The 20231-nt window shown below is 40.9% G+C and overlaps 1 protein-coding gene across 3 annotated transcripts in view; it reads left to right on the top strand.

Annotated features, from left to right (window-relative positions):
• Positions 1–16269, top strand: part of SLC16A3 (solute carrier family 16 member 3) — a 91446-nt gene extending 75177 nt beyond the window's left edge. For 2 of the 3 annotated variants that reach the window (XM_029599031.1, XM_029599032.1), the window contains 3 exons: positions 2179–2322; positions 3422–4189; positions 11458–16269. In XM_029599031.1, coding sequence (XP_029454891.1) covers positions 2179–2322; positions 3422–4189; positions 11458–11744 — 1199 coding nt within the window. In that variant the 3' untranslated portion in view covers positions 11745–16269. The remainder of the gene's footprint in view (positions 1–2178; positions 2323–3421; positions 4190–11457) is intronic. The other variant, XM_029599033.1, reaches the window with a different exon arrangement.
• The last annotated feature ends 3962 nt before the right edge of the window (positions 16270–20231 follow it).

The raw sequence follows: 20231 nt of genomic DNA on the forward strand, positions 1-20231 counted from the left end.
AATGTACATGCAGAGATGACATGGCACTAATGTGTGCACATTACGCCTTCACTTAAAATGACTTCTAGGTATGCAAGTATTTTATCTGCGTAACAACCAGAAATTATGCAGGTGCTTTGTGTTTGAATATCGAATTGGTTTGCACAGGCTTAAAAATATGTGTGTGAGTGCTAAATATTACCTTTCAGTGTAGACTCAGAGTTTTGTAATCTATCAAACTCAACTATCTTAACTGAGCTGATTTTTACACTGGGGTTTTTTTTTGTTTTGTTTTATTTATTTATTTATTTATTTATGCAGTTTAAAAAGATTTTGACAGCAAATAAACATGTCAATTACAAGGCAATTTATGTATATAATTGATCAAATTGATCAGTACGCAAGACAAACAAATTAAAGGAAAATTCTTTATACATTGCCAGTTATAAGGAAAAGGAAGGCCCCAATTCAATTAGTCTGGAGCATAATTAAGCAAAATTACTTAAGGAATAGGTGCGTTTAAATGCAATTACAAATATATAAACCAATGACCAACCTGGTGAAAGTTCATTTTTTAACTCTTGAGTCTATAAATTTTTTGAGTTCCAATGGTTCTAAAAATACGTATCGCTCATTTAGATGTTTAACGATACATTTACAGGGGAAATAAACTGTCATCTGGGCTCCCAGTTGCTTAACATCTGGACCCATCTGAAGAAAGTTTTTCCTCCTTATCTGTGTATTTTTTGTAATGTCTGGGTACATCCAAATTTTCCCGTTAAGATATAACTTTTCCCGGTTTCTTAGAAATAATTTTAACACATTATCCCTAAAAACTGCTTTTCTGTGCACCCTCTGACTTAATATCATGGTGATATTAAGTCGGAGGTCCCGAAAGTTACCAAAAGTGTAAAAAAAAAAAAATTTGAAGTCGGCCCGTGGCTCGCAGGTCGAAAACCGGACCCTCAATTTTGCCGGCGTCCGGTTTCCAAACCGTTGTCAGCGGGCTCAAGAACCAATGCCGGCAAAATTGAGCATTCGCCCACTCTCCCGCGGACTTTACTGTATCGGCCCGATAATGAGCCAAGCATTGGACTCTAATGGTCTCTACTCTTATGTAACATCATACTTCAGTTTATGTTCTGCTTGTCAATATGTATCTCCACAAATATTAGTTACACATCTTGGGGGCATTTCATTTTTTTTTTAAACTGTAGGTAGTTTGCACATCCAGAAGTATTTTGTAACCACAGACCTGAAAGCTGATTTTCTAATGGATATTCTTTACAGAGGGCTGTGGTGCACATGTTTGCACCGAGGTTTTCCTTTCCCACAGTCACCCTGCCCGTTTTCAGCGTGACCATAAGTGTTGGCTGCATTGGAGGGGGGGGAGGGTAGTGCGGCTTTTACGATTGTCAAATGGAGGAGAATAGATGCCTTTGAAAACTGCTCTCTGTAAGGTTAAGGAGAATACAGGAGACAGCAGATGTTAAGCGCAGAAGCAGTGACACATGAATTCAGAATTATTGGCAGTGGTGAAATCTGAATCTTGCCAGCTAATCCCTAGATTCATTTCTTAGGTTTATGTGGAAATAAAGGTCAGTAAATCAATAATTCTAAGATGTTACCACATTTCTTGGCTAGCTTTTGGAAGCTAACACTCCCTCCCTAAGGTCACAACAAAATGAGCAGGTCAAAGGAAAAGATGCTTGTGCCTAAACAGATTGCATTACATATTTATTTTATTGACTTTTGATATTTCTCCTTTTACCAAGGCTGGCCTCCAGGAGGATTGCATTCCATTTTTAAAACAAACAATTGCATTTGAGATAACTTACAGTGGTGGTGGGAGGGGGAATGGGGAAGGGGAATGTGTTAGCAGAGCTAGTCCAATAAAAAGTTATTGTCTCTATTTTGTGACTTAATTGACTTTCTGCGCATTTAAGTGGACTAACTTGAGAAGCCTATGACTTGTTGCTTAACTTTGTATATCTTGCTGTAAGGTTTATTATACTCTGTATATGGCATGCCATGCATAGTAAAAGAGAAGGAAATTCAGATTCTGTTTTCTTATTCAGAATGATGTTCTTCTCTTTGGGCTAGACTTGATAGTTCCATACTCATTAGAAAGCAGACTAAACAGAGAATGTAAATATGGATTTTGAATGTGAATCCTGTTACTTTATTCCCTTTGTAAAGGTCCCCTTTGCAGTGTGTGTGTGAATCGATTTGGCTGTCGCCCTGTCATGATGGTTGGAGGTATTTTTGCCTCAGCGGGGATGGTACTGGCATCATTCTGTACCAGCATTATTCAAATCTACTTCACAGCTGGTGTCATAACTGGTAAGTGTTGCCAATGAATGACAGTATCCATTGGGTTATATGATATCAGGCGTATTGGGTGGTAAATAGCCGGAAGCAACGTTCTTGCTGTGTTGTGTGGGATTCCACCACCTACGTTCTAGCCACAAGGCATGCTGTAGCTCTCTCACAGTTTGAATGTATGGGCAAGTAACTCCCATGGGTCTCCCATGGCATTAGCCCATCCGGTGCAGTTCAAACTGCAGGAGGGCTGCAGCAGTTAGAACATTGCTTCTTTTCTGACCAGGAGATTTGGACAATATGATATAATGGGCCTTCTGAAGACACTAAGGCTTCCCATTGATTCCTGACTTGTCTGCTGTGATATATCCTGACTGTGGTGCCTCATTCTATATTTAATTCTATTGTACTTCAATGTTCTCTTGTTGCATTATTAGCCCTAGTCAGTTACGGATTTATGATTTTGGCACCCTTAGGCACTGTTGGTGCTGTCGCCCCCTGTCATCTCCCTCTTCCCCACCCCCCACCCCCCAACGTTGGATAATAGAGTGCAGAAGCTACAGTCCCCCCCCTAGTTTCCTATAGCAGCTCAGGGGTAGATCCTGTGGCACAAATTGAAAAATTCTAAAGTAAATTGGCATACGTTTCCATCTTTCACATCACATTATGAAAATAAAGTAGTTTTACATTATATTTATTAGTATAATTTACATTATTTGTATTGGACGGCAGCAAATCTTCAGCTAGTCTGCTGCCCTCCTCTCCCCTCCCCCCTCCCAGATTTCTGCTGCCCTAGGCACAGGTCTGGTATACCTGTTGGTTGGGTATGTGGAAGTGGTGAAGAACACGATAGATTGGTCTATATTTTGGGGGTTGTACACCTAACAAAGTAGGAATAGCTAATGAAGCCCTTCATTGCCTAAGGCCTGAAAAGAATAACAGTACCACACACACTGAACCTAATGGGCCTTCTTTAACACAAATGAAATTCCATCTTATGGTGCTGATGTGTAACTGTTCTTTTTCTGGCTAAATTCTGATTCCAGGACAGAAACAATAACCAGAACAGTTTTAATCCTGTGAGAAATGTTTCTGTTATGTATTTTTTTTTTTGTTTCAGGTTTGGGTCTGGCACTCAACTTTCAGCCCTCGCTTATCATGCTAAATCGATACTTTGATAAACGTCGACCATTGGCAAATGGGTTGTCAGCTGCGGGGAGTCCAGTATTCCTATGTACTCTCTCACCACTTGGGCAGATACTTCAGTTTCAGTTTGGCTGGCGAGGCGGCTTCCTCATTCTGGGTGGTCTGATTCTCAACTGTTGTGTTTGTGGAGCCTTGATGCGACCTCTAGAGCCTCCAAAGACAGCAAAAGATAATACCAAGGAGATCACACAGAAAAAGCCTAAGAAACTCCTTGATTTCAGTGTCTTTAAAGACAGAGGTTTTATCATATATATGATAGCTGCATCCATAATGGTTTTAGGCCTTTTTGTGCCTCCAGTGTTTGTTGTAAGTTATGCTAAGGATATGGCTGTTCAAGACACAAAAGCAGCTTTTCTTCTTAGCATTCTTGGATTTGTTGATATCTTTGCTCGACCTACTTGTGGAGTGATTGCTGGTCTGAAGTGGATGCGGCCTCGTTGTATCTACCTCTTTAGTTTTTCTATGTTTTTCAATGGTTTTACTGATCTCATGGGCTCCATGTCTGATTCCTATGCTGGTCTAGTGGTTTTCTGCATTTTCTTTGGGATGTCTTATGGGATGGTTGGTGCCCTTCAATTTGAGGTTCTCATGGAAATTGTTGGTACACAGAAGTTCTCCAGTGCCATTGGGTTGGTGCTCCTGGCAGAAGCTATGGCTGTTCTGATTGGTCCTCCTTCTGCAGGTAAATATCCAGCTTAGGTAAAAATTATTTTTGTGAGTATTCAGTTAAGCATTTTAGCATAAAAACACAAGAATGAAGCCATTTACCACAAGACTGTGGCTGAATCTTATCCATGTTGATAGAAATGAAAGGCAATTAACATTTTCAAATATGGCTATGTTTGTTTAATGATGTACGACAGATGACAGCATAAATGGGTTCATTTTCAAAAGGATTTAGAAACATAAAACCCATTTTACATACATAAATCGCCTTTTGAAAATCAACAAGGGGCCAGTGCATGTAAACATATGTATGTGTATTTTTATGCTTACTCACAAATGGCATGCCAGGGGATGGCATTGGGATGGAGAAAGGATTTATATGCATACTTCCAATTTTCAAGTGTATGCATAGATCTACGGATATAAAGTCACACCTGCTTCATGCATGCATGTTGGTGCACATACTGGTAACACCCACGAATTTTCAAAGTCCACTTTGAAAATTCAGGCTAAAGTCTGTGGATGCAGAGTACCCATAGATTTTAGCCTTGTGCAGTCTGATTGAAAATTACCCTGAAAGAGGCCACCACTGTCACATTGGGCACTTTAAGATTAGCGGTATGAACAAATGTCAATCACAACAAAAAACATGTCAAACTCAGTGTACTCTCTCAATTGCAAAATTCCCAAACACAAAAGAAGCAGCTCTTATTCAGGGGAGTATTTGAAAAGCCAATGCAAATATATTAAGAAAGTTCAACAAATTGTTACACACCAGGAAGAGTAAGATATAATCTGGCATTTTACATTAACATTTCCTTCGTGTTTTTGATACTTGTCACTTGTACTCCACTGTAGCAGGTTTGTTGTATCAGTCACTATTTATTTATTTATTTATTTATTTATTACATGCCGTGAGTCAGAACACATGATTCTATCTTTACGGTTTACAATATAGCTAAAAACAAATTAAAAACAGAAAATACAATAAAATTGATAAAACAATAGGAATAATTAGTTAAAATTAAACATAATACTAAAAGACTAAAATCTAATGTAAGAATAAAATAGATAGGAACTCGATAGATAAGAAAAATCATGTAGAATCCAGCTTTCAATGATCTTTTAACTCACTACCACTGAGGAAGCAAAAACACAAAGGGGTAGATTTTTAAAAAGAACGCGTGTGCGTCCATGTGTGCACGCACTACCCGGCGAGCGCACATGGACGTGTGCATGTTACAAAATCCTGGTCGGTACGGGCAAGGGGGGGTATAATTTAGCGAATTTGCGCAGTGATGCATTATCGGGTTTCCCCAGTTCCCTACCCCCTACCCTACCCTTCCTTCCCTTTCCCTATCCTACCCGCCCCCTATCCTTATCCTAGTCCCCCCATTTTTTTAACTTACCTTTTGCTCCTGCAAAAGAGCAAGAGCAAGTTGCCGCTGTACCAGGTACCTCTAGCCCCGCCCTGCCCCCGGACCACCCCACTGCCGAGGCCCGGTTCTTGTGCGTGTAGCAGGGGTTACACGTGCGGCTGGTCCCTTTTTAAAATGCACGCAGCACATGCAAAGCCCGGCCGCGAGCGGGCCATTAAAATATTTAGGGTCACAGCCAAGTATGAAATTCTTGCATATTCGCTTATTCAGTTTGCCGAGTACTGCTTCTTTGTGTTTAGTAAATACCTTTTGAACTAGGCAGGCCAGAGGCTGCATGTGTACAGGAATCCTTGTGCTTTTAAATAGTGTCCCTCTGTTACAAGGGTAAGGATGCAAACCAACTTTCACTGGCTTCAGCTGTTCTAACATACATGAGGCTTCGTCCATTCAGCTGCTCTGCTTTTAAAATATGGAACAAGATTATGCTACACCTAGAAACCTGTTATCTCACCTTCCAAAAAAAAAATCAAAGAGCAGCTGTTTAGCTAGGCCTACACCAAGCCTCCACAGCAGGAAGCTATCCATCCCTCTCAATCCCCTACCGAAAATCTTTGTGACCACAAGTCCTTCAAGGCTTGCCCATTACCGGGCTGGTCCTTAATACCTCTCATATATTGTGCTGCACACTGTGTCTGTGTATGTGTGTGTGTGTGTGTGTGTGTGTGTGTATGTGTGTGCATATTTTATATCCAATGTACCTCACCTGCAGTCTACCTCATATATGTATGTATGCACTACTTATGTGCTCAATGCTCCTTTTCTGTTTTTCTTTTTATGTAGCCCACTTTGTACCTACCTGTAATAAAACCTGGAATATTACACGTTTATAAATATATACATTAGGCCATTTGGAATTGCTGCACTACCACTGCCCATGAGGTTCCTGCTCTTCAGATCAATTTCATTCAAAAATGTATAAATTTCCTTTTTCAGGAGGACTCCTGTACAGAGTGGATTACAGCATAAAATACACTATAAAATTAAAAATAAATCACCCACATTCCAGCATATCTATAATACAGCAAATACAATAAAAGAAAACAGGATGGGTGAATTTCAGTTTCTACTGCTGAAATTTTTATAAACTGTAAATTCATTGTAAAATGTAGAAAGGAATATATTAAAATGTACATAGATATTTGTGGGGCTGGCATGGGAGACCCATGTTTGAGCCTCCTCTCAGTTAGGTCTGGCTTATGTATGCTGCTGAGATAGTGGCTGTTGCAGGCACATCTCCTGCTGACTTGAGCAATTTTGAAGGGAGTCAGTTGTGTCAGAGGCTATTTTTTTCCAATTTTTGGACAACTGGAAGATTTATGATGTCATCCTGAGAAAGAAAGAAATTTGGGGAACAAATTAAACAGGGTGTATGTGAAAGGTTAAGAATGCTGGTTAAGACTAATTTTAAAAATAGGTGAATAAAAAAATACATAAAATAAAAAAAGAATGCTGGTTATCAAAATCAAGATGAAGTGAAGTATGGCCTGCAATGTACTTCTTCAAAGAATCTAATTTTCCATCAATCTTTATAATAAAGAAGCAATAAGAAATATTTACTTTCACTGTCTTGGACTCTGAACCTAGAAAGTGCTATGCTGGCGCAGACCAAAAGGTCCACCAAGCCCAGCATTCTGTCTCTGAGAGTGGCCAATCTGGGTCATGAGTGCCCGGCAAGACCCAAAGAATAGATCTAATTCCTTATTGCTTGCTCCCAAGGTAAGAAATGGCTTTCCCAAGTCTATCAGGTTAATAATTGTTTATGGTTTCCTCCAGGAACTTGAACAAGTCCAGCTACGTTGGTCACCTTGACCATGTCCTCCAGCAACAAACTCTACAGCTTCATTGTGCACTCCTCTATTTAACTTTCAACACTGGAGAAAACTGACCATTTAGCCTTATTCTTTGTTTCCTAAAATTTAACCAGTTACCAATTCACAGTAAGAAATTGCCTTCTCTCATAAGGGACTTTATCAAATGCCTTCTGAAAATCTAAATACACTATATTGATCAGCTCAACTTTCGATCAGCTATCATTCGGCTCACTACATATTTATCCACATGACCAGTAATTTGTTCTTAACAATAACTTCCACCATTTTACTCAGCATCAGTATCAGGTTCACCTGTCTGTACTTATTTGGATCACCCCCTGGCACCCTTTTTAAAAATTGGCGTTACATTTGCTAAGGTCCAGTTCTCAGATATTGAGGCAGACTTGAATGGCAGGTTATAGATTAACAGTAATAAGATGGTAATTTCATATTTGAATGTCTTTAGAACTCTGGGGTGAAATACCCTCAGGTCCTGGTAATTTGTTACTATATAGTTTATTAATTTGCTCTTACACCTCTTCTAGATTCACACTGATTTGATTCAGTTCCTCTGAATCATCATTAAGTGCAGGTGTCTCCCCAACATCCTCCTCAGTAAAGACCGAAGCAAATAATTCATTTAGTTTTTCTTCTATGGCTTTATCCTCCCTAAGTGCCCCTTTTACACTCGCACCCCAGCTCCTCCCATCCCAGTCATCTAATGGCCCTACTGACTCCCTCACCTGATTTTGTTTATAATGTGCTTGAAAAGGTTTTTATTATTTGGCAAGTCTCTCCTTAAATTCTCTCTTGGCTTGCTTTATTAGCATTTTACATCTAATTTGCCAGTGTTTGTGCCTTCCTATTTTCCTCATTAAAAGCCGATTTGTCAAAGTGTAGATCATGCTACAAGGCCCATATACACGAGATGTGGGCCACGCATGAGTGACGCAGATTTTAAAAGCCGCTAATATGTGTGTGTATGAGCGTTTGCAAGCTAAAAAAAAAAATTGGTCAGAGAAGGGGCAGGGCCAAGAGTTATGGGTATAAATGTACATTTTAAAATCGGAGGCTGCAGCATGCAGCAGCTTGTTAGCCGCATATATTTATTGCTGCTACTGATGAGGTGTAAGTGTGTAGGCCTAACACAACAGGGTGAGGGGTCCAAGTCGATTAGAGGGAGTTCAGGCTGAGGAACCAGAGGTGTCTGGATGACCTTGAGATAGATTGACAAACTGATGGACTACGTAGTAAAACTGGGAATGTCCTTCACATGAACATGTTTTAAAATCCACTTATCTGCGCACATTAAAGCCAACAAAGTCCAAAGGAAGCAAACAGAATGTTAGGAATTATTAGGAAGGGAATGGTGAATAAAACGGAAAATGTCATAATGCCTCTATATTGCCCCATGGTGAGAATGTATCTTGAGTACTGTGTGTAGTTCGGGTCGCAACATCTCAAAAAAGATATAGTTGCACTGGAGAAGGTACAGAGAAGGGCAACCAAAATGATAAAGGAGATGGAACGGCTCCCCTATGAGGAAAAGCTAAAGAGGTTAAGGCTGTTCAGCCTGGAGAAGAGACAGCTGAGGGGGGATATGATAGAGGCCTATAAAATCATGAGAAGAGTAGAATAGGTAGATGTGAATCGGTTATTTATTCTTTCAGGACTAGGGGGGCACGCCATGAAGTTAGCAAATAGCACAATTAAAACAAATTGGAGAAAATTCTTTTTCACTCAATGCACAATTAAACTCTGGAATTTGTTGCCAGAGGATGTGGTTAGGGCAGTTAGTGTAGCTAGTTTTTTAAAAAAGTTTGGATAAGTTCCTGGAGAAGAAGTCCAATAACTGCTATTAATCAAGTTGACTTAGGGAATAACCTCTGCTATTACTGGCATTAGTAGCATGGGATCTACTTAATGTTTGGGTACTTGCTAAGCACTTGTAAACTGGATTGACCACTGTTGGAAACAGGATGTTGGGCTTGATGGACCCTCAGTCTGACCCAGTATGGCAACTTCTTATGTTCTTATGTTCTTAAACACAACCCCCGAAACCTACCCTTGCCTCCCCTGAAAACCTCCCCCTGCCTCCCCCTGTGTGAGCCGAGCCTATCTTGCATAGGCTCGGCGGCACGCGCAAGCCCCAGGACTTCGAATAAGGGGCTGGCCAGGGACGTGTCCAGGGGCATGGTGGCGGGCCGTGGGTGGACCATGGGTGGGGCCGGAGGCATGACGGTGGTCCGGGGGCATGGTCGAGTGCTCCGGCGCAACGGCCTGTGCCAGGGCAGGGAGCCAGCTGCTCGTGCAAGTTACGCCTGCCAGACAAACTGGCGTAACTCCACAAGATAAGGTAGGGTGGGATTTAGTTAGGGCTGGGGGGTGGATTATATAGGGGAAGGGAGGGAAAGGTGGGGGGGGACAAAAAAAAGTTCCCTCGGAGGGAATGGAGTCAGGCTGCTCGGCTCGGTGCGCACAGGTTGCACAATTGTGCACCCCCCCTGCGCGCGCCGACCCTGGATTTTATAACATGCATGCGGCAGCGCGTACATGTTATAAAATCGGGCGTAGATTTGTTCACGTCGGGTTGCGTGAACAAATCTGCGCCCTCACGTAAGTTTAAAGATTTGCCCCAAACTACATTTGCTCGAGTAATGGCTTAAAATTAGGAGCATGCTTATGTGCGGTAGATATATTTTAAATCATATGCGCACAATTGGACACATGATTTAAAATTCCAGCCTATGTCCACTCAGGCATCTACATGCTTGTTTTAAAATTACTATCCCTGTGCTGCTTTCCATTTTTAAAAAGATGTCTTTTTGTGTTTGGTAGTTTCTTTCTCAGCACTATTTAGCTATGTTGGCAAGTGCTTGTTCTTCTTTTGTCCTTTCTTAATTTGTGGAATACATTTTATCTGGGCTTCCAAAATGGTGTTTTTAAATAGTCTGCATGCCTCATCATAGTCTGCTCTTTAAAGTTAGGGGAGGAAGAGGAGGGTGCTAATACATTTTCCTATTTCAGTGCTAAAATGACTAGTTTGGGCTCTAATGTATTACATTTTTTTTTAACACTAGCTGTACCCGCCACGCATTGCCGTGGCTCAGTCTGGTTTAATTTCACAATGTGCATTAGCTCTGCTCCGGCCGTCCCAACTCCCTCCCCCCCTTCCCCGGCAGTGGACAGACTGGCTCAGTGACTCTTTTACCCTTTCCTCCTCCTGTGTGTAACTGTCCGGCAGTCCCTACTCTCTCCCCCCTTCCCCAGCGGCGGAGGAACGGGCTGAGCCATTTCTTGAGTGGCGACTTGTCTGCCCTTTTCTCCTTCCCTCTGTGACACCCAGCACGTAACGCAGAGCTCTATGGTCCGCACATGTGCGGTAGAGGTGCTGTCTACTGCGCATTTGCGGTCCGTCGATCAGAGATAGCGTGTGTTGCTTTTACGTCCAACAGGTGGTGCTGTTTTTCCCAAAAAGCATGTTTTTACCTGTCACAGGTGTGACATCTATATAATATAGGTATATCAAAGCACGCGGGAAATCGAATGCAACGTTGTGTCAAAATTTCGAAGCAATCGGTGAAGAACTTTCGGAGATTTAAGATTTTGAACAAACGAACATTTACATTTTATTTATATAGATTATGAATAAAATATATTAACTATTATGGGGAGTGCCAATCTCACATACATATTATGTTATTGTGTATCCAAAGAATGACAGGGGGGATATGTGTTTTGGAGGCGTAGTATATATACATACACCTAGATGAAGAGCAGAACATTGGCTATTCAATTTTCTGCCTGCTTCATGCAAAAAAACATAATTGACTAGAATCATTTACATGAAAATAAAAAAGTTCTCTCTGTGTTTTAGTTAAGTGACCAAGATTATAAAGAGGGCATGACTTGAATACTTATGTCAGCCTGTAGGGTTTTGCATATCTATAATTTTTGGAAAGTTTACTGTTTCTAACAAATATTTTTTGCAAGAGAACACTGATGCAACTAATAATACAATTGATTCTTTACAGGCAAACTCTTGGATGCAACAGGAATTTATATGTTTGTATTTCTTCTGGCTGGAACTGAAGTTGTCACCTCAGCATTGGTACTGACATTAGGAAATTTCTTCTGCATTAAGAAGAAATCAGAAGTGTATGTATCAAAAGAAGAGGCAGTGGAACAAGAAGAGTTAAACAAATTGGATGGCAAAGCAACAGAAAATGTCAAAGTGGACTCTATAGAAGTGGAGCAGTTTCTAAAGGATGAACCTGAAAAAAATGGGGAGGTTGGTACTAACCCAGAAACGAGTGTGTGAGTAAAGCACCTAGGAAATATCTGTACATGTGTTTTGTCAAAACAAAAGATTTTAATTGTATTTATTTTTAATATAAGATTAGATGAGGCTCAGGCCATTTGCTGCCAAATTCAGAGATAAGCAGCAAGTTATTCTAACTGGAAAATATCTTGATCCAATTCATCATTTGGAAACCATTTGTTACACGCTCTCTTGTGCATTTAAGTTATGCCTATTTGTGTAATATACATAGCTAAGCACCTACTGCTCTACAACCTGCTGAAGGTTGCATAACTTACTTAATTCCAATAAGTAAGCTTATCCAGCAATCAAGGCTGATTACAAATGTTATGTAGAAACTTAAAACAGCCACATAACATGACAAAATATCACATATAACTTAATTATTAAATCACCCTGGGATGCCAGGGAAAAAAGGAAAACTATGTAATCTTTGCTTTTGCTGATTTTCTAGTATTTGTTTTTGTGCTTTTGTTATATTTTTTACTTTTTTAAAGTTTATAATATGTTATAGCATAAAACAAACACTCACATCAGGTGTTCTTATTCTTAAATCGTAACAAAATGAAATCAGTAGAAAGAGTGGGGCTTCTAATAGTTTCTAAGTGTAAGGGTAGCTGTAGTGATGACTGGAGCAGAAAAATAATTAATTCCCTCCTTCATCTAAAGGAATCTGAACTACTAAGTTAGAAATTAAGCTGAAAAGTACAATAACTAAATTGAAAAAGATAAACATATGCTTAAGGGAAAATTTGATATCAAACATCTTGTCTACATAAAAATCCAATACTTGCAGTGTTCTTTTATAATAAATAATTGGGAATTTTTCAAACAGCCTGCCTACATGCAAAGTACCTGCAGACTTTTTCCTAATTGAAAATGGTTAACGGGTACAATGAATGTCCAGTTTTGCAATTACATTTTCTGTGGGCAGATTTTAGCTGAAAATTATCATGTGTAGATTGGAAAAATAAAATCTGTGTCCATAGTTTCCCAAACTTGCCCAAAACATGTCACCAAGAATGACTCCCCTAACAGCAGCTAAAAGTACTCATCTTGTAAAACACATACTTTTACCTGAATTCAGGTAGGCAATTTTTGAACAGGGCAGTCTAAAATTAAGGACCTGAATACTCGAGGAGAGGTAGGGGAGATGATAGACATTCAAATATCTCAAGAGGTATAAATGATGCACAAGAAGCAAACCTTGTTAAAAAAAAAAAAAGAAGGTTCTAGAGGAAAAGGTCATGATATGAGGGTCTGAGGGACTAAAAGAATAATGGAAGTAAGGAATAGATTCCCAGTAGAGGTTGTGGAAGCAAATGCAGGAATGGAATTCAAAAAAAGATTGGATGACCACAGAAGGCCAGTCTTTTTCAACAGAAAGGAGGCATGGGATGAGGGTAAAAGGGGTGTGGCCCAATTTAGGGCTCAGGGACCTGGAGCAATTTCCCCCGACTGCGAGATAAGGACCACACTCAGGAGTTCAAATAAGGCTTTGTTAGCCATAAAGGCACATTGTATACAAAGGAGAAAGATCAAGACTGTTTCAGAGCTCTGACATATTTATAAGGTTAAGAACAATAGGAGCACTCAGCCAGGCACAGCCACCGTATACTTTACAAGTGCATAAGAGCGCCAAGATTATGCTAGGGTCCAAGGTCTGAAGCGGCTTACCTAACCACAGGGCTGAATGTCAGCTCCACTTTCAGAAAGAAACAAGACCCACACTGGGATATTTGGATGAAGGGGCTTTCTATGCCTCGAATGCCTGCTTCATCCTTGCTGCAGAGTTAGCACGTTCCACCTGTGTGTAGACATATCAGTTAGACCAGATGACAGGAAACTTTGTGACATGTGGCTAAACATAACTGTCATTTTCCATGCAGCAACAGAATACTAGCTTTATCAGCTGCATCTTCATCTAATCCTCGTAGCTTACCAAAAATACATTTCCTGTTAGCTAAAGAAGTATCTTCACCGAGATACAAATGCCAATACCTTAAGCAAGTTACAATATCTTCTAACCCATATTACTTAACCCTTAGCGCAGTCTTATATTGCTAGTTAAAAAAAAAGTATAATTCAGCCAAGGGTCAACAGATCTTTGGAGTCAGTCAACAGGAGGTAGAATCAGGAGTAATCAAAGGAAATATTTCTCTACAGAGAGGGTAGTGGACATCTCATTGGAGGTGGGGCAGAGAGGGACTGTATTGGAATTCAATAAAGCATGGGACGAGCACAGAAGATCTGAGGGAGAGGACAGGATTGTAAAGCTAAACAGGAGGTGTGGATGGGCAGATTGGATGGGCCGTACGGTCTTTATCTACTGTCCTGTTCTTTGTTTCTATGGTAAAGAAGTGAGGGGAAAGTCAAAGGCTCAGGTCTATAGGACTGAACCAGGAATGAAGGTAAGCATATTAGATGGGCCTATCTTTATCTGCAGTCATATTCTGATAGTGGTAGAAACAGGGTTGAGATGTTTCAGTGCTTCAGACAGCTGACTCCTTAACCTCTCAAGAGCAGAAGCAAACGGAGATGTGATAACGAAAAATAAAAAGGGTAGAGAAAGGGGTAGCTGGGTTGGTATCAGCAGGCAATAACCCTACTGGGTGCTGTCCAGGAGGGCCATGGGGATCAAGCAGGCAAGATCATTTGGCAATAGCCTCACTAGTTATTGGGAAGCTACTAAGCTTGGTGGGAAGACATCGAGGGAGGTGCTGGATTAATTGACATCATCACCGCATCATTCCTGCAGTCCTATGTAAGGGCTTCTCTGCCAGTTCCTCGTTACTTTTGTAAGGAGTTGGGTGCTCCTGGAGATCCTGTTCCAGCTTCTCACTCCTGGAGTTCTTCCCATTCCAGTCTTCACTTCTTCTAGGCCTTCATGTTCCTTGACGTTCTTCGTTCCATGTTCCTGGACTCTCGATGATCCCTGTGTCTTCAACTTGTTCTGGTGTCCTGATATTACAGTCTTCGTCCTGTCCTGCATCTTTGTCCTGATGTACGCCCGCGCGTAAATGTGAAAACTGAAAGAATCCTGATACATGAATACACTTACGGGAGGAACCACCATGTTCCCCAGTAAATCTACAGTCAGCAAAACCAGCAGTAACAAACTAACCCTTATGTTGAAAATAAACAACTCATCAACTTACTATACTACTCAATCTCCATTGAATGCTCATACCTTATAAAAAACGGAAACATACACTGCTTTCGTAACGCGCTGCCTGCTTGTATGATTACTCAGTGTCTCACTTTCCCAGGCTCCCGTTCTGACACAGGAAGCTGAGCGCATGTTCTCCCGATGAATACAATATACTAAATATACAAAAAAATTACTAAATATACAAAAAGGGGTACTTATCGTATCATTAAGTTACTACAACCCTACTTTTAATATTAGAAAGAACCCCCTATATTTAATCAGTATCCATCGAGAAATTACAGTTACCTCAACAGTGTCTTTTTTGCAATAATTAAGCACTGGTTAGTTGATATATTGCCTGATCTGTTTGTTTTCTTTATAGGCACTGTGATTGTGGGCAATATGGATATTGCATCTGAGATGTCGATGTTTAGTTATATTGATACAGCAGCAGCAGCAGTTTTATCTGAAATTCGTCTTTTTGATTCTAATTCAGATTCTGGGCTAGGTTCGATAGATTGGACTTCTGTAACAAAGCTAAGAAAAAGTCTTATTCGCACGGAATTGTACTCTGCTTCTTTGAATGAATATTGTAAGGTGAAACGTATTCCGCGTGGCCTTCGTATTTATAAGGAAACTTTTTTGTATATACAAAATGAACATTTTATTAATAGATGGAATGCAATACTCAATAAAATTTCATATGATTTAATTCTTCTCATCAATGAAACAGCTAATGAGTCTGTGACAGAGTTACAATCCCAAGTTCAAATACAGATTGATGATATTAAAGCACATTCTTCATTAGAATCTTTTACTACCCAATTAACACAATATAAAGAGTCTATGGACAAATATTGGAATGAGCTTAAAATAAATAAGGTTAAAAAAATTTCATCAGGATGAGGCAGACTATACCAAAGGGTATGTATACCGTTGGATGAATAAAAATAGGCCACCGCGTAAGACACGTACGTTTGATTCTTCATCTAGTAATTCATCTGATGAGGATGCAGCAGTGTCTTCTCATACAAAAAATCCATATAAATCGGTTTCTGTTAACTTACCTCACCAGAATGAGATCCAGGGTTTGCCGACTGAATTTTTGTCCCTTCCAGCTCATTAACAATACAATTCCCGTTAGAGACCTGGTATTTTACAGGGTCCCCAGGCTCAGTATCCACTAGATCTGCGGATCACGCAGTCGCAGCATTGAAGACACCATTGGTTTTCAATTTGTCTTCTACACAGTTTTCTTCATCTGAATTATCTTTACTTCAAAAGGGGTAATTTAGGACACCCTGTAAACATATGGCAGAAATTACCACTTTGTATTTTACATTTTAAACATAAATTATTATCCCACAATTTCATTTGCACACCCATTTCTCTAGTAATATAGCTTCTATGAAGAATTTTTAATTGAATTTCTTTCATATTAGCTACCAATAAATATCTTTAGACTAGACAAAAAGCAAGATTAATTTATTTTTGTTATCAATATTCCCAAATCTCTTCCCCACAAAGTAGCCAATGGGCCAGATTTTAAATCTTATGCGCGGGCGTAGATTTGTTCATGCAACCCGGCGCAAACAAATCTACGCCCGATTTTATAACATGCTCGCGCTGCCATGCGCATGTTATAAAATCCAGGGTCGGCACGCACAAGGGGGTGCACACGTGCATCATGCACGCTCCGAGCCCGAGGGGAGCCCTGATGGCTTTCCCTGTTCCCTCCAAGGCCACCCTGAAATTGGAGGGAACTTTTTTTTCGGCCCCCCCCCCCCACCTTTCCCTCCCTTCCCCTATCTAACCCACCTCTCCATCCCTAACTAAATCCCCCACCCTACCTTTGCAGCAGGTGTAACTTGCGCGTGCCAGCCAGTTGCCGGCGCGCCAGGCCCCTGTGCCGGAGCACTCGACCTCGCCCCCGGACCGCCACCATGCCCCGGCCACGCCCCCGGGCTGCCGTCACGCCCTGGCCATGCCCCCAAGCCGCCCCTTTTTGCAAGCCCCGGGACATACGTGTGTCCCGGGGCTTGCGCGTGCCGCCGAGCCTATGCAAAATAGGCTCAGCGCGCGCAGGGGCAGATTTCCTTAGGTTACGCGCATATGTTAAGCGAGTATTGTGAGATGTTTTAAATGTATTTGTGAGATGTTTTAAATTCCTTATTAAATTCCTTATTAAATTTAGGTGTTGTATCAAAAAATATAGTTATAGTGTACTGAGGATTTCCAACAAAAAGGAACATGTCATCCACAAACATACTCAATTTTAAAATCTTGTTCCCCACAGGTATTCCTTTAAATGCATTCAACTGACACAATCTGACTGCTAATGGTTCCAATGACAATATAAATAATAATGGTGATAAAGGGCATCCTTGTCGTGTTCCTCTGCCCAATTCTAATTTCTCAGATAGAAAACCATTAATTAAAATTTGTGATTTTGGTTGATGATATAAAAGCTTAATCCAACTAAGAAAAATATATCCAAAATTAAATTTTTCCAAAACCCAAGATATATACTTCCATTCCACCCTATCAAATGCTTTTTCTGCATCAAGGCTAATTAGCATACCTTTTTGAGTAGATCCTCCTGTCATAAATAAAGCAAACAAGGCTTTAAGGAGATTGGTTGATGATTGTCTTCCTTTTACAAATCCTGTTTGATCATGGTGTATTATGCTAATATGCTAATATTGCTATTAAAATGTTTCTGTCCTGATTTAAAAGTGAAATTGGACAATAAAATTCAGGCAACTCAAAAACTTTGGTTTTAAGAGCATAACAACTGTGGCCAAATTATGTCCCTCCTCAATATAACCTCTTTCATACATGGAATGATACATATTTTTCAATGGATTAAGTATAGAATCACACAGTATTTTATAAAATTCAGGTCTAAATCTATCTGGTCCTGCTACTTTACCTGCTTTTAACTGTGTAATTACTCTCCTAATTTCCATTTCAGTTATTGATAAAGTTAAACATATTTTTCTGTTTCTCTGTTAATTGAGGAAAAGATAATTTTTCAAAAAATAATTTTTGAGAAGTCATAGAAACTTCACCTGCAGTATATAAATTCTGATAAAATTCCTTAAATGTGTTTGAAATTGCCTCTGTAGTCTAACCGGCTAACTTTAGGGCAGCCCTACAGACCGACTAGAATTAGCAAGTTAGGTTAACTGCCTAACTCCAAATATCGGAGTTAGCCAGTTAATCGGCTAACTATGCTCTTCCCCGGAACGCCTACTGCCCGCCTACGGAATGCCCCCATGTAACTAGTTACCCGGCTAGAATTTAGCTGGATAAGGGCTAAATATAGCCAGGTAGGCCATTTAGATGGATAACTCTAACATTTTCCATCTAAATGGTTTTTGAATATCTGACCTCAACACTAAGGGGCGGATTTTCAGAGCCCTGCTCGCCTAAATCCGCCCAAAACCGGGCGGATTTAGGCGAGCAGGGCCCTGCGCGCCGGTAAGCCTATTTTACATAGGCCTACCGGCGCGCGCAGAGCCCCGGGACTCGCGTAAGTCCCGGGGTTCTCCGAGGGGGGCGTGTCGGGGGCGGGCCCGGTCGTCGCGGCGTTTCGGGGGCGTGTCCGCAGCGTTTTGGGGGCGGGTACGGGGGCATGGCTACGGCCCGGGGCAGTCCGGGGGCGTGGCCGCGCCCTCCGTACCCGCCCCCAGGTTGCGGCCCGGCGCGCAGGAGGCCCGCTGACGTGCGGGGATTTACGCCTCCCTCTGGGAGGCGTAAATCCCCCGACAAAGGTAAGGGGGGGCTTAGACAGGGCCGGGTGGGTAGGTTAGGTAGGGGAAGGGAGGGGAAGGTGAGGGGAGGGCAAAAGGAAGTTCCCTCCGAGGCCGCTCCGATTTCGGAGCGGCCTTGGAGGGAATGGGGGTAGGCTGCGCGGCTCGGCGCGCGCCGGCTATACAAAATCGATAGCCTTGCGCGCGCCGATCCAGGTTTTTAGCAGATACGCGCGGCTCCGCGCATATCTACTAAAATCCAGCGTACTTTTGTTTGCGCCTGGAGCGCAAACAAAAGTAAGCCTATTCGCGGAGTATGAAAATCCGCCCCTAATAGTCCAAATGTCAATGAATTAGAGAATAAAGGGAGCTCAATACTATAAATTTCAACTTCAACAACATGTTGCTAAAATGCATCTGAACAAGGTGTCGGCAAGCCTGTTAGTTTCCCTGTATGTAACAGTTCACCTGGTCATCTCATTCACTCACCTTGTATACCACCTTTTTTGAAAATTTTAAATTGCATGTAAAAACATGAAAATATCTAGATATTTTAAAATCACACAACACTCAAACCCAGACCTGACATTGGCCAATGTTTCATCAGGGACATAAAAGCTATCCAAAGTAATGCTTATGTATAAAACACTTATCTGAAAATAGAAGGACTTTGTTTTCAGTCAGACACACGCAGTGTCTCACATCTTGTCCAAAAGGAAAACTTTTGCACGATTGCTTGGTTCCTTCTTTTCTTCCAGTGGAGGATAATGATTTGGTATCAGTATGTGGGGGTCATCATCTCTGATGGACATGTTGTGTTTACAATCTTTCACTTTCTTTTACAGTTTTTGAGTATCCTATGTCCACCTATAGGTATGTTTCAAGGTCATCTATGACTTGGTTATCAGCTGGAGTAGTGTATGCTATTTTATTTATTTATTTATTTATTTATTTATTTATTTTATTTAGCGGTTTTCTATACTGGCATTCAAGATAAAAATCACATCATGCTGGTTTACATTTAACAAGGGGTGTAAAATGAAAGTAAACTAAACAACTGCAACAGGTGAAGAGAAACTCTGAAGTTACAATAAAACAAGGATGTTCAAAACTGGGTGAAGAAGGAAAGTCTAAAGGAATTTAACAGACAGAGCAATTATTTACAATGTTCTAAGAGTGTCTGACTGTGGTTGTCGTTGAATTGAGATTCAGTTGGGGTCTGGAAAGGCTTGTTTAAACAACCACGTCTTAAGCCTTTTTCTGAATGTTAGAAGGCACGGTCCATGATTTACATGGGGAAGACAATTTAAGGTGAATTTTAAAAGCGATATGCCTGCCAAAACAGAGAGATGGATACGCATCTATCTCTTGCTTAGTTGTGGTCACCGGATTTTATAAATCAGTCAAATAGATACACAAGTACCAATGTATGGATATCTCGCATAGGGAAAAAAAAAAGACATAATATGAGCAGAGCATGAGTATTCCAGGGTGAGGACAAGAGATATGCATGCATGTAGCTACACCCCTTGGCACGCATCCAGGTTCCTTTCAGCGCAAAGTTACTTCTGCTATGGATGA

This window comes from Rhinatrema bivittatum, chromosome 4 (assembly GCF_901001135.1).
Source record: "Rhinatrema bivittatum chromosome 4, aRhiBiv1.1, whole genome shotgun sequence".
Classification (NCBI taxonomy): Eukaryota; Metazoa; Chordata; class Amphibia; order Gymnophiona; family Rhinatrematidae; genus Rhinatrema; species Rhinatrema bivittatum.